The sequence below is a fragment of the Hibiscus syriacus genome, unplaced genomic scaffold (assembly GCF_006381635.1).
Source record: "Hibiscus syriacus cultivar Baekdansim isolate YM2019G1 unplaced genomic scaffold, ASM638163v2 tig00003507_pilon, whole genome shotgun sequence".
Lineage (NCBI taxonomy): Eukaryota > Viridiplantae > Streptophyta > Magnoliopsida > Malvales > Malvaceae > Hibiscus > Hibiscus syriacus.
In genome coordinates, this window is record NW_024061975.1 from 1424264 (window position 1) to 1440099 (window position 15836).

Below are 15836 nucleotides of genomic sequence, written 5' to 3' on the forward strand. Positions count from 1 at the left end.
CTATAAAATTAATTGTAGTTTATCAAACAATTAGTGAAAATGGTTTACACAATCATTAAAGCACCATAAAATATTTTTTCGAAAACTATTTTTCAGAAAATATAATTTATTTTACATAAAATAGTTTTAGGCAATTCATTTTACATAAAAAAGTTTTCATGAAATTCGTTTTACGTAAAACAATTTTCAGGTAATCCATTTTACGTAAATTATTTTTCAGAAAATTTATTACAGTCTATCAAACATATCCGAATTTCAACGAGATTTTGAATTTTTTTCTTTTACTTCCTCACATCATAATTTTTTTTCTTTATTTTTCTATTTTTAATAATTATGCATTTATAACATTTTTTTCTTATATTTTGATACATTTTAAGTCTTTGTTATTGGTTGTTCGGACATTTTTATTTGTCGTTTTTCTCAAGGTTAGATTTGAGATCGTCATGTCTAATAAGATGATGTTTATTTGTTATCATGATGATCGTACATGCTTTAAACCTTCAAATTGGATTTGGTTATGCGATTTGTGTTTGTTGATAGTTTTCTCATATTTTTTTACTATGATTTACGGTTTATTAGTAGTCTTTCAGTAGTTCATTCATTTTTTGATTTGTTTTCTGATGCAGTTAGATATATTCTTATCTATCTTTTATTTCAAATTTTTACTTAGGTTTTTAACTTTTTCCTTGTATGATCATTATCGGGGTGTTCACTTCTCGATTTTAACCGAAGTAGTTTGGTTAATTTAGTTGGCCACCGAATTAATTCGATTAGTTAATGGTTAATTTTTTAATTTTTGGTTAATAGTTAATTTGGATCGAAATTAACCGAAATTATTAAATATTAAATATATATAATATGTATTAAATACATATTTAAGCTCAAATTCATTAAGAATTAAGACTCAATTATTTCAAACAACACTAACTCATTATTATCGATACCTAATTTAATTTTAACCTAAATAAAAAATACCTCTATTATATTAATCTAATTAAAAAATATAAAAATTCGGCTACTTCGGTTAATCGACTGAAATGATCGATTTTATTCGGTTCGGTTAATATTTTCAAAAAAAGTTTGGTTCGGATAACGGTTAAAAAAATTTGGTTAATGAAAATTCGATTCAATCGGTGGTCGAATTAACCGTTTAAACACCCCTAATCATTATATAATCTTAAGTGACTAATTTTTAATGTCTATAGTTATTAAAAGATATCTTAATTATAATATGTTTAACTTTGGTTATAATCGTAAACTTCTATTGTAATTTTAGATTTTTTTTAATAAAATTGACTACATCTATCAAAAATAGAAGGGGGGAAAAAAGAAAGCAAAGAAGGTTGTAGTGTAAAATGGCATACTATGTCAAAAGGCATAAATCTTTAACAATTTATATATTTTATCAGTATAATTCTAATTTTAAAATATTTTAATAAATATAACTCTTTACATTTATAAATATCATCAGTTTGGTAATAATTTAAAAAAATAAAAAAATATATTCAAAAAAATAAAAATATTAAAAGAATATTCGATTATTGAATTGCATCATGGGATTAGTCAGTGTAATATCTTTATTCCTCATATATGAATTTTACATGTTTATTCACTCTTATCGAAGTAATATTATTATTATATTTTATTTTTTTTAACTAAAATCATCTCTTAAAGTTGTATATATTTATTCTTATTATAAAATTCTACCTTCGTTCCGAAAACAAAAATTTAAAGTCTTAACTATTGTTAAAACGACGCCTGTCCTCCATGAACCATATATATATAATGAGATCTTACCTCATTCACCCCAAGCCTGCTTGCTTAATAGAGATTTTGATTGGTCTCTACTTTTGATTCTCCAAGTTTAGATTGAATATATTAAGTGATCTCAGCGATACAATAAAATATTATTCTTTTTAAATGATTTAGATTCGAATAATTACGTATGTAGAGTGTGTATACATTATTAACGACTAAAATTCTAAACATGTATTACATTATAAACACTCGTACTAATAAAAAATGTCTATAGCCAAAGTGAATGTCCATTTAAAATTAATAAATAAATTATAAAGTTTGTAATTATTCAAGAATAAAATTATTATTGTATCAAGATAAACTACACGGGTGATCACTAAACTATTATCCATTTTCAATTTGACCATTGACGCTTTGATTTGATCAATTAGACCACCAACTATTTAAATGCTTCAATCACACCACTTCCCGTTAACTTTTAATAGAGGAAGTGACTTGACAATTAAAAAACTTTGTGTAATCTCATATTTGATCCTCATTATTTATACATTATATCAATTTAATCACAATTTAATTCAATCAAAATAAATTTGATCCCCAGTTAGATGGTGACATGTGTCCCCAGTAGCCAAGGAGATGGTTGAACCACTCAGTTAAGCATCCCATTTAGGTTTATTTTACAAAATCTTTTATATAATTTATTCTAGTTAATGAAAGAAAAAACGAAATGTAAATGATAACAAGGAAATTCGAATCTGGGATTAAAATTACAGATAAAACAATCATCTATATTTTGTATACTTGTATTTTTTTCAATGTCAATAGTATTTTAAATTTTTATTTATTAATTTTAATTTAATATTATATATATTTATTAATACTTATATATATATAATAAATTATAATTTAATAGAATAAAAAAATCCTCAATATATAAATATTAATATAATTCATTAGAAAAAAATAATTCTTAATAAATATTAAAAGTTATAAAGATATAATAAATTATAATTTATAAGAAGAAATAATTCTTAATATATAAACTATTAATATAATTTAATAAAAAATAATTCTTAATAATATGAAATTATAATTAATAAATATATATAATATTACATTATAATTAATAAATAAAAATTAAGTATTTTTTACATTAACAAAAAAATAAGAATATATAAAATATACTAAAATTTTTCTTTAAATATATGATTTGGTCTAGAGGTCATAATTTTTTCATTTATGATCTTAATCTCAGGTTCGAATCTCCTCATTATCATTTTCATTTCTTTTTTTATGTCATTATATAAATTATTTTTGTAAGGTATACCCAAATAGGATGGTTAGCTGAGTGGTTTAGCTGCTGTCCAGATGTCCTGGTTTGATCCTACATTGATGCATTTTCCCTACTTTCTTTTCTCTCTTTAATAGGGTGGTGACTTATTGGATGAAAAAATTCATTTGATTAAACAAATAAAAAATTAAGAAAATATCCTTTAATTAGGTAGTGTTGAGTTAATCGATCGACGAAATAGCCAAGAGGGGGTGAATTGATAATTAAAAATTTGGTGGAAGCTTTTCCAGAAAATAGAAAATAATTGCACAACGATTTAGAGTGGTTCGACTTTCTCAACCAAAGTCTACGTCCACTACCTTAGCTATCCACACTAAGGATTTTCCACAAATTCACTAATTTGTCTTTCTTTTGAGGACAAAGAGTAACCTTACAAATCCCTCAAGAATTATACCCCAAATTCTTTAGAACACTCTCTCCCAAAGAGAACAATACAAATTTTTCAAACTTACAGAAAAACCTCACAAGACAAGATGTTTGCACAATTTTAGAACAAAGAAAGAACACTCAATAATAATACAATTGAGCACAATAAGTATTCTTGAAAGCAAAATGAATATTGAATGAAAATTTGGCTTGAAATGTTCAAACTTGAGGTTTGATGATTTCTCTTTGATTCTCTAGCTTCTTTTCTTAATTGTTGTTGATCAATGGCTCCTAAGCTTGTTTAAATACAACTTGGATCACTTCTGAACGTTGGAGATCATTGGTGAAGTCAATAGAGCCGTTATTGTGTAATTATCATTTAATAAAACAGTTGGGAGCGTGGTGCATCGATGCATAGTCAAGGTATATATGTACACTAATTACATTTGATGTTTCAAAAGAGCCAAGAGTGCATCGATGCATGGTCTGTGCATTGGTACACAAAATGCATTCGATGTTTCAAAATATTCAAGAGTGCATCGATGCATAGCTTGTGCATCGGTACACAAAATGCATTTGAAATGGGTGTGCATCGATGCATCAATGAGTGCATCGGTACATACCTTCATAAAATTGATTTTTGGCTCGATTTTGGTTCGAAATACTTTGTAAAAATTGTTTCAAAAATATTTTAAGTTTAAAACACAATTTTACACTTTAATAAGGATTGAAATTGATCTTTGAAAAACTTGGAGTAATATTTTGATATTCGAATAATTGAATCGAATATACTCTAAAAATGATTATAAAATCTTAAAATTCAATAACACTTAATTTGTTATATCGAAACATCAAAATATTTTCAACAGGTAGTGACACATGTTATCGTCCAATTTGATAGTAAATTTATTTTAATTGAATTAAATTATGATCAAATTGATAGAATGTGTAAATATTAAAGATCAAATATATAATTATGTCAATTTTATTAACTAAAAGTCATCACCTCCATTAAAAATTAATGGCTATTGGTTTTATTGAAACATTTAAATTGTTGGATGATTTGATTGATAAAATCAAAACATTGATAGTCAAAATGAAAATAAATAAATGAACCATAAAAAGGGATAAAAGCACTGAAAGACCACACAAACCACATCAAAATCGAGTGAAGTAAACAAACTATTCATAAACAAAAATTGCATTTCCAAGTTCAATCCGAGGGTCCAAAGTATGAAATATCATCATGATAACAAATAAAAACAATATTGATCAGTAGTGACGAAGTCAAATACAACCTAAGAAAAATTATAAACTAAAACAACGATCATACGACTGAAAACATGTCATAAAAATAAAGAAAAACGTACCACGAAGGTAGAGAGAAATTATATTATGAAGGCAGTGTTAGAAAAAGATCGTTACTTCAAGAATGATATAGAAACATAATAATGAATAAATATCATTATAAAATATCAAAGAGATAGAAATGAGTTTACTGTCTTAAGATTAATGACCGAAGTAACAATCTGAGACAAAATTAAACCTGATAAAATCAAACAAAGAAGTTAATATTCATAAAGTAAATCAAAATTAAATAGAAAGAAAAATACTCTTTTATTTTGATAAGTTGGGATCGAAATCAATTGAGGTATGTCGCTACATATTTTTCTTCAGACAAATTTTGATCACGAACGATCTTTGACTTCCACTATCACCGGAAAAATTAAGGAGAAAAAGAATATTTTCTAAGGAGAGAATATTTTTCAAGAGAAGAAAAGTTATTCAATTTTGAGATATGAAAAATCTAACAAGTTTGCTCATTATTTATAAGAGATTTTAAAGAGATATTTAAACCAACCAGGTATATTTTAATATTAAACTTGAAAGAGATAATAATATCTTTTAATTTGAAATATTAACAAGATATTTACTCCTTTTACCATTTAAACTTAAATAGATATTACTTTAATTTAAAATATACAAAAATATATAATTATTTTTAATATTCAAAATTAAAAAGATAACAAATAATTTTTTTATTTGACATATTCAAAAAATAATTATCCTATTAATATTTAAAATAAATAATTTATTTAATTTACAATAATCAAAAGGAATATAAATTTAATATAAATATTAAATTCATCAATTAAATTCATCATTTTTCTAACTAACAGAATTATTAAATACAGACGTTGCAAAGATTGAAAAAAATTAAACAGCACGAAGACGGAGAAGAAACTAAAATTATTATTTAAGTGATAATACTATGAGTCGAATAAATTTCAGGATTTATAAGATAAAGTTTAGATTTTAAAGATTTTTTAATAATTTCGGATGATTAAAAAATAATATTTATTTAAATTCTTTTAGTCATTTATTATATATACATATCACATGAACATAATTATTTTATTTTATTTTAAATATTAATTGTTCAAACTTAGGTTTTTAGGAAAAAAAGAATATTTTCTTTTATAAATAAGGATATATAGTAAATAAGATTATAAATTGTATTTTTTATCCAACCTTCTGTATCAAATAATTTCTTTTATTCTATATTAATTTTATTATGAATTAATAAAATTATATGTTAATAAAATCTGTGATGTACTTACAAAAACAAACTTTAGTTCTATTTTATTTGACAAATTAGTTTTAATTAATATTAAATTTCGAAATTGATAATATAAATCTTTCTATTCAAAAATATATTTATAAAAGTTAAAATATTAATATAGTTTTTAAAAAAACATTTTTAATAAAATACATGTTCTTTTTAGGAAAAGTTCTCCCAACGCGAAGCGGGGAATCGACCATTTTGTAGGTTTGCATTTTGCAATAACTAATAGGGTATCATTAAACCCTAGAAAATTCCCAAATTACTGTTTATTCTTATAAATTAATAAAACCCTAAAAGAGGCCCCAACCGCTAACAGCCCTCTGTGCCTCTCTTTCTCTAAAACCTTGCAAGAGGCTCAACCTTTCTTTGCCAAGCAGATTTAAAAACTGATCGGTAACCATTCTTTCTTTTTTATTTGTGTGTATATTTTGCTAGAAGTTGAGTATTGAGATTTCAGGGTTTTATCGTTAAAATTTCATCCGCTTATAGCATTGTCACTTATAAAGATTATATCTTTGATTATTTTTTTTATGTTTTGATTCGTTGTTGCTGGGAAAAATGACTTCGATGCATGGTTATTATTGCAGACGGTTTTCAGATTTTGTATTCTTAATGGGTAGCAAGAAAAGAAGTACTAAATCTGAGGAGGAAGTTCTTGAGGGTCAAACTGATTTAGCCATGGATGATACTGTTTCCGTGCCTTCCGGTAAGAATATTAAGATGGATAACATAAAAGATGCTGAGATGGGGGGTGGGGTTGCTTCATCATCTTCTGTTGCCGATTCCATTAAACCAATGGAGAGGAAAAAGAAGAGGAAACAAATAGATAAGGAGAGGCGACGTTCAGTTTTAGAAACTGAGGAACCTCAGCCGAAACAACTGATTGTTGAATCGAAAGGAAATGATGCCCCGGAACCTGTGGCCTCTTCATCTTCTAGTAGTTTGCCTGAGTTTCATATCAGTGTTTTTAAGGACTTGGCCTCGGCAGATTCTTTGGTGAGAGAAGCAGCAGTGGAAACAATGGTGACTGAGTTGCAGGAGGTTCAGAAGGCATATGATAGGCTGGAGAATAAGGACTTGGTTGATGGTGGTTTGAAACTGGAAGCTCAAAAGGATGATGGCTTGGATAACTGTGCATCATCTTTGCAATATGCTGTGCGGAGGTTGATACGCGGTGTTTCTTCGTCAAGAGAGGTTTGATATGCAATCTTTATTCTTTGTCTTTCTTGAATTCATGTAGCTGCTTCTTGAGGTTTTAGAACTTTACATTTTACTTTTCATTGTGGAAGTCAGAGCTTTTTTTTTTCAATTTGCATTTTGATGCTTTGTTTTACCCTTGTATGAAAAATAAAGTTGTTGGAAACTTCTTTACCTAGGACACCTGAAGCAATCAACTTAAAATGCTATCCATATGTTTCTAAGTTATCTTTTGAATCTAGTTTGACATCTGGCGCCTGAAGTGTACTTGGGATCTTGCAGAATATACTTGACCATCCATAAAATAACTTAAATTGGCTTGTTCCTGATATATGTTTTTCAACTTGTTTTGCAGTGTGTTAGACAAGGTTTTGCATTGGGTTTGACTACTTTGGTGGCCACAATTCCTAGCATCAAACTGGACTCCTTGTTGAAACTTATAGTTAATTTGTTGGAGGTCTCATCATCGATGAAGGGTCAAGTAGGCTTCCTTTCCCCCATGCATTTCAGGTTTCCATGTACACGGTAACATTCAATAACGAGCTTCTATTCTGTAGGAAGTAAGGGACTGCCTTCTGGGTCGCTTATTTGCATATGGTGCTATTGCCCGATCTGGCAGACTCACTAAAGAGTGGTTTTATAATAAAGATACTCATATCATCAAGGAATTTATGAGTGCTATTATCTCTCTTGCTTCCAAAAAACGATATTTGCAGGAGGCTTCAGTTTCCATCATTTTAGAAATTGTTGAAAAGGTATTTTCTGATAAAGTGAGGATTTCTTCTTCATAATGTTCCTACTTATTTTGTTTTATTTTTATTTTTATGTCAATATTAATACTATGTGGTGGTTGATTGGATAGTGTGACAAGTGCTTGTAATGTCCTTGCTTTTTTATTTTTTTACTAGTTCATTTATTTTATCTTTATAACTTCGAGTAACTGTATACATATGTTGGTTAGCAATCATCATAATGGCAGTACCAAGTATTCTCATTTGTTTGTATGTCTTGTCAAAGTTCATGTCAGTTTGATATGTTAAAATTGCAATTTATGGATGTGTTTAATGTGTTAAGTAGATGCTTCAATCTTTATGTAACACTTCTATATGTGGTAGCTACCTGCTGAAGCACTGTTGGGTCATATTCTTGAAGCTCCTGGAGTTCCTCAGTGGTTTGAAGAAGCTGTTGATGTAGGAAATCCTGATGCTTTGCTGTTAGCTTTAAAAATTAATGAAAAAACATCCATTGACAGCAAATTCAGCAAACTTTTGCCAAATCCATTCAGCCCAAGCACACTTTTCTCTGCTGATCATTTATCCTCTATCAGTAACTGCTTGAAGGTAGTTTTTATGCATCTATAAACTGATATTGAGAAAAATAAATTTTAAATATGTTCTAAAGTTTTTTTTGGTCTGTAATATCGCAGGAATCCACATTTTGTCAACCCCGGGTCCATAGTTTGTGGCCTGTTCTGGTAAATATACTCCTACCTGATACTGTTCTGCTGGCTGAAGATGCAGCATCTGCTTCTAATTCCTTAAAAAAGCACAAAAAGGGTCGCAAGTCTAGCTCTTCTGAAGAAGAAATTGAAAACAACGTCCAGTCTTTCTGTGATGTTTCTATTGGAAGTTCCCTCCTCCTGTCATCTCATGATCGTAAACACTTGGCGTTTGATATTCTGCTTCTTCTCCTGCCTAGGTTACCACCTTCTTTTATACCAATTGTTGTGTCCTCCAAAGTTGTTCAGTGCTTGATGGATATACTTTCCACAAAAGATTCCTGGCTGTATAAAGTTGCGTTGCATTTTCTTAAAGAATTATTAGAGTGGGTTAGGAATGATGATGTCAGACGAGTGGCTGTTATTGTTGCCTTTCAGAAGCACAGCAGTGGAAAATTTGATTGCATTACAAAGACAAAAACGGTCAAAGATTTGATGGCAGAGTTCAAAACAGAGACTGGTTGCATGCTGTTTGTTCAGAACTTAGTTAACTTGTTTTTGGATGAAGGTCTTGCTTCTGAGGAACCTTCAGATCAGAGTCAGACAACCGATGAGAATTCAGAGAAGGGCTCAATTGAGGACAGAGATTTTGTTGGAATTTTGGGGAATGCTGATTTTTTGAAAGGCTGGGTCATAGAATCACTTCCCAGTGTTCTGAAGCATTTAAAGTTGGACCCTGAAGCAAAATTCCGAGTGCAGAGGGAAATATTGAAGTTTCTATCTGTTCAAGGTCTATTCTCTGCATCTCTTGGTAATGAAGTTACTTCATTTGAGTTACAGGAGAAATTTAGATGGCCTAAAGCAACCACCTCAACTGCTCTTTGCAAAATGTGCATAGAACAACTTCAATTACTGCTGGCAAGTGCTCAAAAGGTTGAAGAGCCACGATCTTTGGCTAATGCACTTGAGCCAAATGACCTTGGTTCCTACTTCATGCGGTTCTTTAGCACATTACGAAACATTCCTTCAGTTTCTTTATTTCGAACTTTGAGTGATAAGGACAAACAGTCGGTCACAAAATTGCTGGAAATGGAGAGTAAACTTTATAAAGAGGTAAGCTTGATCTCATCCTTTACTATCAATAATAAATGCTTTTGACGTGTTCCTGAGTTTGAGGTTATTTTCTTTAATAAATCTAAGTTTTCAAACAATTTGTATTATTCCTTTCTTCTTGTGGTGGCTTGCAATGGTTAGGGCAAGTAGTCTTAATCCCTTTTAAATATTTTTTAGCACTTGGGTATTGATGTGGAGGACACTGGCTTATCCTTTGTGAAACAATAAGAATGCTTCTTGAACTGTTAATCTTGCGTGTTTATGAATTTGTAACTTTAGTTGTGAACTTATTTGCTATTTACTCTTGCAACTATATACAGTTTCTAAATGCTTTAGTAATGGCAGGAAAGGAACTGCAGGCTTGGCAATGATGCAAATAAATTGCATGCATTTAGGTACTTGCTCATCCTATTGCTACTCCAAGTGCTCCTCCGGCCTGGGGAATTCTGCGATGCAGCCTCTGAGCTTATCATATGTTGTAAGAAAGCTTTTGCAGCTTCTGATGATCCTGATTCATCTGGAGAAGATGAATCGAATGATGATGCAGCACCAGAATTGATGGATGTTCTGATGGATACTTTACTTTCCTTGCTGCCACAGTTGTCAGCCTCAATGCGTTCTGCTATTGAGCAGGTATGCAACAATAACTTGAGTAGTCATTTTTATGTGATGTCGAAGATCAGCCATGCACCTTTATTTGGTTTTGCAATTCTATTTTTTTTCATTTCACCCTTTAATGTTTATTGCGGTCACTTATCGATTCTATTCGTAATATTCTTTCTTTATTTTATGCAACTCGGAGTTGTTTTCCATATTTCTTACTATAGGTGTCTTAACACAAATTGCTTATCTTTTATTTGGCATGCATTATTTATAGGTTTTCAGATATATCTGTGGTGATGTTACTGATGACGGACTGCTGAGGATGTTGCGGATAATTAAGAAAGACCTAAAACCTGCTAGACATCAGGAAGCAGGCAATGAAGATGAGGACGACCTTCTTGGTATTGAAGAAGATGAAGATATAGATGAAGCTGAGACTGGTGAAACAGCTGACAGCGACGAACAATCAGAAGACTCCGAGGCAGTAGTTGGTGGTGAGGGGGATGATAAAGATCTTCCTGAAGAGTCGGACGAGTCTGATGGAGGAATGGATGATGATGCTATGTTCCGCATGGATACTTACCTTGCTCAGATCTTTAAAGAGAAAAAGAATCAGGCTGGTGGTGAAACTGCTCAATCCCAACTTGTCCTGTTCAAACTCCGAGTTCTTTCACTTCTGGAAATATACTTGCATGAAAATCGAGGCAAGTGTTACCGCTTTACCTTTCGTGAACTATAAGATTCCACCTATCTATGATGACTATTTGCTGCCAGGTTCATAATGTGTCATTTCGTATTGATTTTGTCTATTTTTTAGTATTGTGTGAGCTTAGAAATGATGACTTTTGTGATCTGAACTTCATTGGAAAAGTGTTTATTTTTTACTATACAACTTATGTACGAGATTTTAAAAGTGTTTATTTTTTACTATACAACTTATGTACGAGATTTTAAGAAGTGTATTTATAATCTTTCCAATTCAGGTAAGCCCCAGGTCCTGACGGTATACTCGCACTTGGCTCAGGCATTTGTTAATCCACATACGACAGAAGGCAGTGAACAACTTGGACAGCGTATATGGGGAATTATTCAAAGGAAGGTATTCAAAGAAAAGAAATTACCCAAGGATGAATCCATGCTGCTGTCTACTCTTGAATCTCTGTTGGAGAAAAACTTGAAGTTGGCGTCAAAGCCATTCAAGAGAAAGAAATCTGCAAGCACCCTATCCAAGAAGAAGCTGACAGCCTCTTTGAACAGATACAAGATGGTTGTTTCGCTTGCTCAGAATTCAACATACTGGATACTGAAGATCATTGAAGCCAGAAATTTCTCAGATTCTGAGTTGCAGGGGGTTTTCGGTCTCTTACGAACTATTCTTGAGGGGTACTTTGACAGTAAAAAGTCTCAAATAAAATCTGGGTTTTTGAAAGAAATATTTAAAAGAAACCCTAGGATTGGTCATCAACTCTTCAGCTTCCTGTTAGAAAACTGTGGCAATGCGAAATCAGACTTTCGACGGGTCGAGGCTCTTGATTTGGTGATTGAAGTGTTGAAGTCGCAGGTTCCCATGAATTCTAATGAAAACAACTGGGAGGAAGCGAAGAAATTCTTGAAAAGCCATCTGCAAAGTCTTGGTCGACTTATAGAGACCTTGGTTAAAAAAATGCCTGAAAAGAGGTCCAGAAAAACTGAAGTCCATAAATGCTGTGATAAGATCTTCCAGATGATAACATCACTAGACCTAACCAAGGCTTTCTTGAGATGTTTGGGAGCCGACGCCCTGTCTGCTTGCGAGTCTCAAATCGGTCCTGGTTTTCTCAAGTTGAATCCTAAATGAGAGCCGGCTACCAGATAACCAATATTCGAGGAAACCTGACACTGGCTCTGCCTTTCGTATGGTGCTGCTTCAGACAGAAGCCAACTAATGTCATGTATGGCTTAAAAAGGATATCTTCTGATTGTTGCTGAAGCCTTCCATAGGTGAGATTCAAAAATTGTCAATTAGTTTTTGATTCCTTTTTGCTTTATTATATAAGTGATCACAGTGGGTGATAATGTGTTGACATCATGGCTTAATTTGCCAAAGAAACTATCGAGGGATTTTGTTTAGCATTCCTTTTCTTTATATATATCTATCGGTTGATTTATCTTTATTTCTTTCTATCAAAAGAATGTTGTGAACTCTGTACGTTTTCCGGAATTTCTGTGTTGAAAATACGAATACTTTCTGTAAGCACTTTCAATGCTTAGTAAGTTGACTGTGCCAACGAAACATCCAATCAAAAAGCATGGTCGCCGTGCGTATAACAAATGAAACTTTTGTGTTAAACAATAAGGGCACCGGCCATTGTCCCAAATGGGTGCTGAGTTGTTTTTTATTTTAGGACTTGTTGAATCATCCCAAATTCAAGTCATTTTTCTTGTAAACAAAAATTGTTGCAGTTGCCGTCTCTCATCCAAATTTGTTTAGGATCTTCCATCCTTTTTTGCTCAACCAAGTAACAAAGGCCAAAACATCGATTCAATTTGTAAATTTGCATCTATTGATGATACGGAAAATCAAGTATTTTCTGTCTTTTTTTTAAGGGTTAATGCTAGTACAAAAGTATTCCCCAACCCCCCTACCAACCTATCTAACTCTTTTACAGCAATTTCCACTAAATTCCCCTTCAACCCTGTTGCCCAATTTCTTTCCTCCAAAGAGGAACCATTATTATATTCCACACAACATTTAAAAGAACCCCACCACCAAACTGTACAACCTTCAGCATTTAAGACTGCTGGAATCTACATCTGATTTCTCAGTTTGTTAGCAAATGTTAGCAAAGTCTAACCTCATCTACACCCCCAACCGACTCCTCCTTGATTGCCCCCCAAAATCGAATACCTTTTTAAGACCGGGCATCATCAGCATCCGAATCACTTCCCGAAGAACTCCCAGGATCCGAATCTGAAATACACAGCATTACAAGATAAGAACTTCTTTCCCTTTTCCTTTACCCAGGAACAATTATTCTAAAAATTCAAGAGACTTATACCGCTTGAAGATGACGAATCACTGCTCGAACTGCTGGAGCTGCTCGAACTGCCACTAGCTCGATCATTGTCCTTCTCAATCTCCACAGGTGGGAAGCTGCTCATTGGCATTTCATCACCAATATCGACATCTTCCTCCCTGGCATCACCTTTCTTTGGCTTCTTCATCTCCATTGGAACCTCCATCCTCTTTCTTGTTGCCTCTTCCTACATTTACCGATCAGAAAAACCATAAATTCATGGAAATCATACAATAAAGTAGAAATCGTTAGTACCCATCAAGCAGTCACAATGTGCTTACCCGATGGCTGTCATTAGATACATCATTGTTCGCCATCAATGCTTGCCGCTTTATCTTGCTGACCATCTTCTTGTAATTGGTAACAAACCGATCTAACTCCCACAGCGTCTCGGTATCCATTGCTTCGATATCAAATTCAATCTCATCCCCATCCTGAGTCAAATGCCCATTCCTTTTCCTTATAATCTGAACCACATTATCCATCTTCTCCTGCGGTAAGCTCTGCAATCCCAACCCCAACTTTTGCTTCTCCTCCATACTCATTTCCCTCTTGTTTGGATCCTTGGCCTTTGGCTTCGGCTGCTTCAATGGTTTCATCGGCGGTGGCCTTACTGGTGAAGCGACCCTGGCCAGTGCCTGCAATTGCAACTGTGGTGGTGGATTTGGGTTTGAAATAAAGCCCGAAAGCCCTCCAATTCTATCAGATCTTGCAACAAAACTAGCCGAACCTTCCCTGTCTATCATTATCCTCTCAGCCTCCCTTTCCCTATCTTTCTTCAACCTATCGGCTTCACCGTGATCCCAAGAACTCGCCTGCAACCCTTCCTCATCATAACCCCTTTCGTGTGGCTCATCTTGCTGCTCCAATTTCAAGCTTAGCGGCCGGAATAGCTCCTCGAATTTCACAAGCAATTGCTCAGCCAACATGTAAACCTCGTGCCCCTTAGGGTTATACAACATGGCGTTATTGAAAGTGAGCCTTACATCCGCCGCAAATTCCGAGGGAGACCCATAAAAATTCTTTGCCATCCTCGATTTCACCGAGCCAAGATCCATTGGTTTCTTGATTATATCATAATAATCATGAAGACCCATTCCGACCACATCCACCGGGGAATTGAAAATGTACCCGTGCTTATTCTTCATCAATTTGTTCAATATTTGGGAACAATTTTTCATCAAATGAGCCGTTGATACTTTTCCGTTCTCTTGAGGGTTGAATCTCTTCAATTCTTTGCTGAAATTTGAGGGGAAAGGCCGTTTGCTCCCAGAAACGTTCTTCTTCGGTAATGCTTTCTTGTTGGAGCTGGATCTAACGTGAAAATCATTTGACTCAATTCGATTACTCAATTCACGAATCTGCTCCAACTCGGCAACCAACTGATTTTTCAGATCAATCAACTCCTTCCTCGAATAAGAGCTGATGCGTAAGTAAACGTAAGCGCCGGAGTTGAAATCATTTCGCTTCCGATTGATTGATGATGCGTCGTCAGAAGCTGCAGACCGGGTCACGGCGGGAGAGACATCAACGACGAGTCCAGTAACGTCATCTGGTGGCGCCAAATGATGGTGGAATTGACGCTTCTTATTGAATTTAGGGTTAGGATTTGGTTTTGTTCCCGTGAAGGGAACCTTGCCCATGAATTTAGTGACACCGCCTTTAGGCTGAGATGGCCAATTAGAATCGCTCCGATTCGCTAACACGGCAGATGCCATTAAATTATCCGGAGCCGGTAGAGTTCCGGCTAGGGATTCCCAATTCGGATCGACAGAACAAAATCATGAAACGAATAGCGTTACAAACACGTGCCACTTGAATAACCACGGCGCGCCTAATTAAGTAGTGTAGCCAGGAGTTTAAAACGAAAAGAGCCTGGAAAATATTTTCTTCTGGAGAAAAAAAAATTAAACGTGAAGAGCTGGTTTGGTATCTACCCCTTTGTTGAGCGAGGAACGACAGGAGGCTACGTTCGGTTCTTAAAGGCAACGAGATCTGCCCGATGAAGTTTCGGGCAATATAATAACCGTTGGATAGAACCCTTTCATTGATCCAATGGACGTTTTTCGGTTTGAACGGTGGATATGAGGAGTTGGGTACACGTGGAGGGCGAAAGACAGTGGATCGGGATCGTGGATTTGGGTTCAGGTCTGGAGGTGAAATTTGGCGTGAATTTAGGGTTTTATTGGGCCACACTACCGGTGATGACGTGGACGGAAGCCAAACTGGGTGGACCGGGTTTAGCCGGAAGTCACACGGCATGTGTGTTCGGTTCCCAATCACGTGAAGCATAAAGGGTAAAAAAATGAATTAATGTTTAATTAAGAA

At 33.4% G+C, this 15836-nt stretch overlaps 2 protein-coding genes across 3 annotated transcripts; one reads left to right on the forward strand and one right to left on the reverse strand.

Annotated features, from left to right (window-relative positions):
- The first annotated feature begins 6386 nt into the window (after positions 1 to 6386).
- LOC120178872 (myb-binding protein 1A-like protein) lies at positions 6387 to 12546 on the forward strand. Of its 2 annotated transcripts, none has more exons than XM_039184651.1 (9): positions 6387 to 6494; positions 6689 to 7295; positions 7654 to 7779; positions 7856 to 8053; positions 8414 to 8638; positions 8725 to 9849; positions 10195 to 10482; positions 10727 to 11156; positions 11436 to 12546. In XM_039184651.1, exons 2-9 carry the CDS (start codon positions 6714 to 6716, stop codon positions 12287 to 12289), a joined length of 3828 nt encoding a protein of 1275 aa, XP_039040582.1. In that variant the 5' UTR covers positions 6387 to 6494; positions 6689 to 6713; the 3' UTR covers positions 12290 to 12546. The 2 variants fall into 2 exon arrangements, with proteins under 2 accessions (XP_039040582.1, XP_039040588.1); XM_039184657.1 differs by having other exon boundaries at positions 6450 to 6494; positions 6677 to 7295.
- A 707-nt stretch (positions 12547 to 13253) lies between these two features.
- LOC120178889 (transcription factor GTE7-like) lies at positions 13254 to 15356 on the reverse strand. Its single transcript, XM_039184666.1, has 3 exons — positions 13790 to 15356; positions 13491 to 13695; positions 13254 to 13402 (listed from the first exon to the last, which is right to left on the reverse strand). Exons 1-3 carry the CDS (start codon positions 15224 to 15226, stop codon positions 13344 to 13346), a joined length of 1701 nt encoding a protein of 566 aa, XP_039040597.1. The 5' UTR covers positions 15227 to 15356; the 3' UTR covers positions 13254 to 13343.
- Between the last annotated feature and the right edge of the window lie 480 nt (positions 15357 to 15836).

What these genes read in the sequence shown, in the direction of transcription:
- LOC120178872 (XM_039184651.1), top strand. Translation starts at nt 6,714, where the DNA reads ATGGGTAGCAAGAAAAGAAGTACTAAATCTGAGGAGGAAGTTCTTGAG. An exon ending in GTGTTTCTTCGTCAAGAGAG is followed by an intron (nt 7,296 to 7,653) that starts GTTTGATATGCA and finishes CTTGTTTTGCAG; the next exon opens with TGTGTTAGACAAGGTTTTGC. An exon ending in TTTTAGAAATTGTTGAAAAG is followed by an intron (nt 8,054 to 8,413) that starts GTATTTTCTGAT and finishes TATATGTGGTAG; the next exon opens with CTACCTGCTGAAGCACTGTT.
- LOC120178889 (XM_039184666.1), bottom strand. Translation starts at nt 15,226, where the DNA reads ATGGCATCTGCCGTGTTAGCGAATCGGAGCGATTCTAATTGGCCATCT. An exon ending in TATCTAATGACAGCCATCGG is followed by an intron (nt 13,696 to 13,789) that starts GTAAGCACATTG and finishes CGGTAAATGTAG; the next exon opens with GAAGAGGCAACAAGAAAGAG. An exon ending in TGATTCGTCATCTTCAAGCG is followed by an intron (nt 13,403 to 13,490) that starts GTATAAGTCTCT and finishes TGTGTATTTCAG; the next exon opens with ATTCGGATCCTGGGAGTTCT.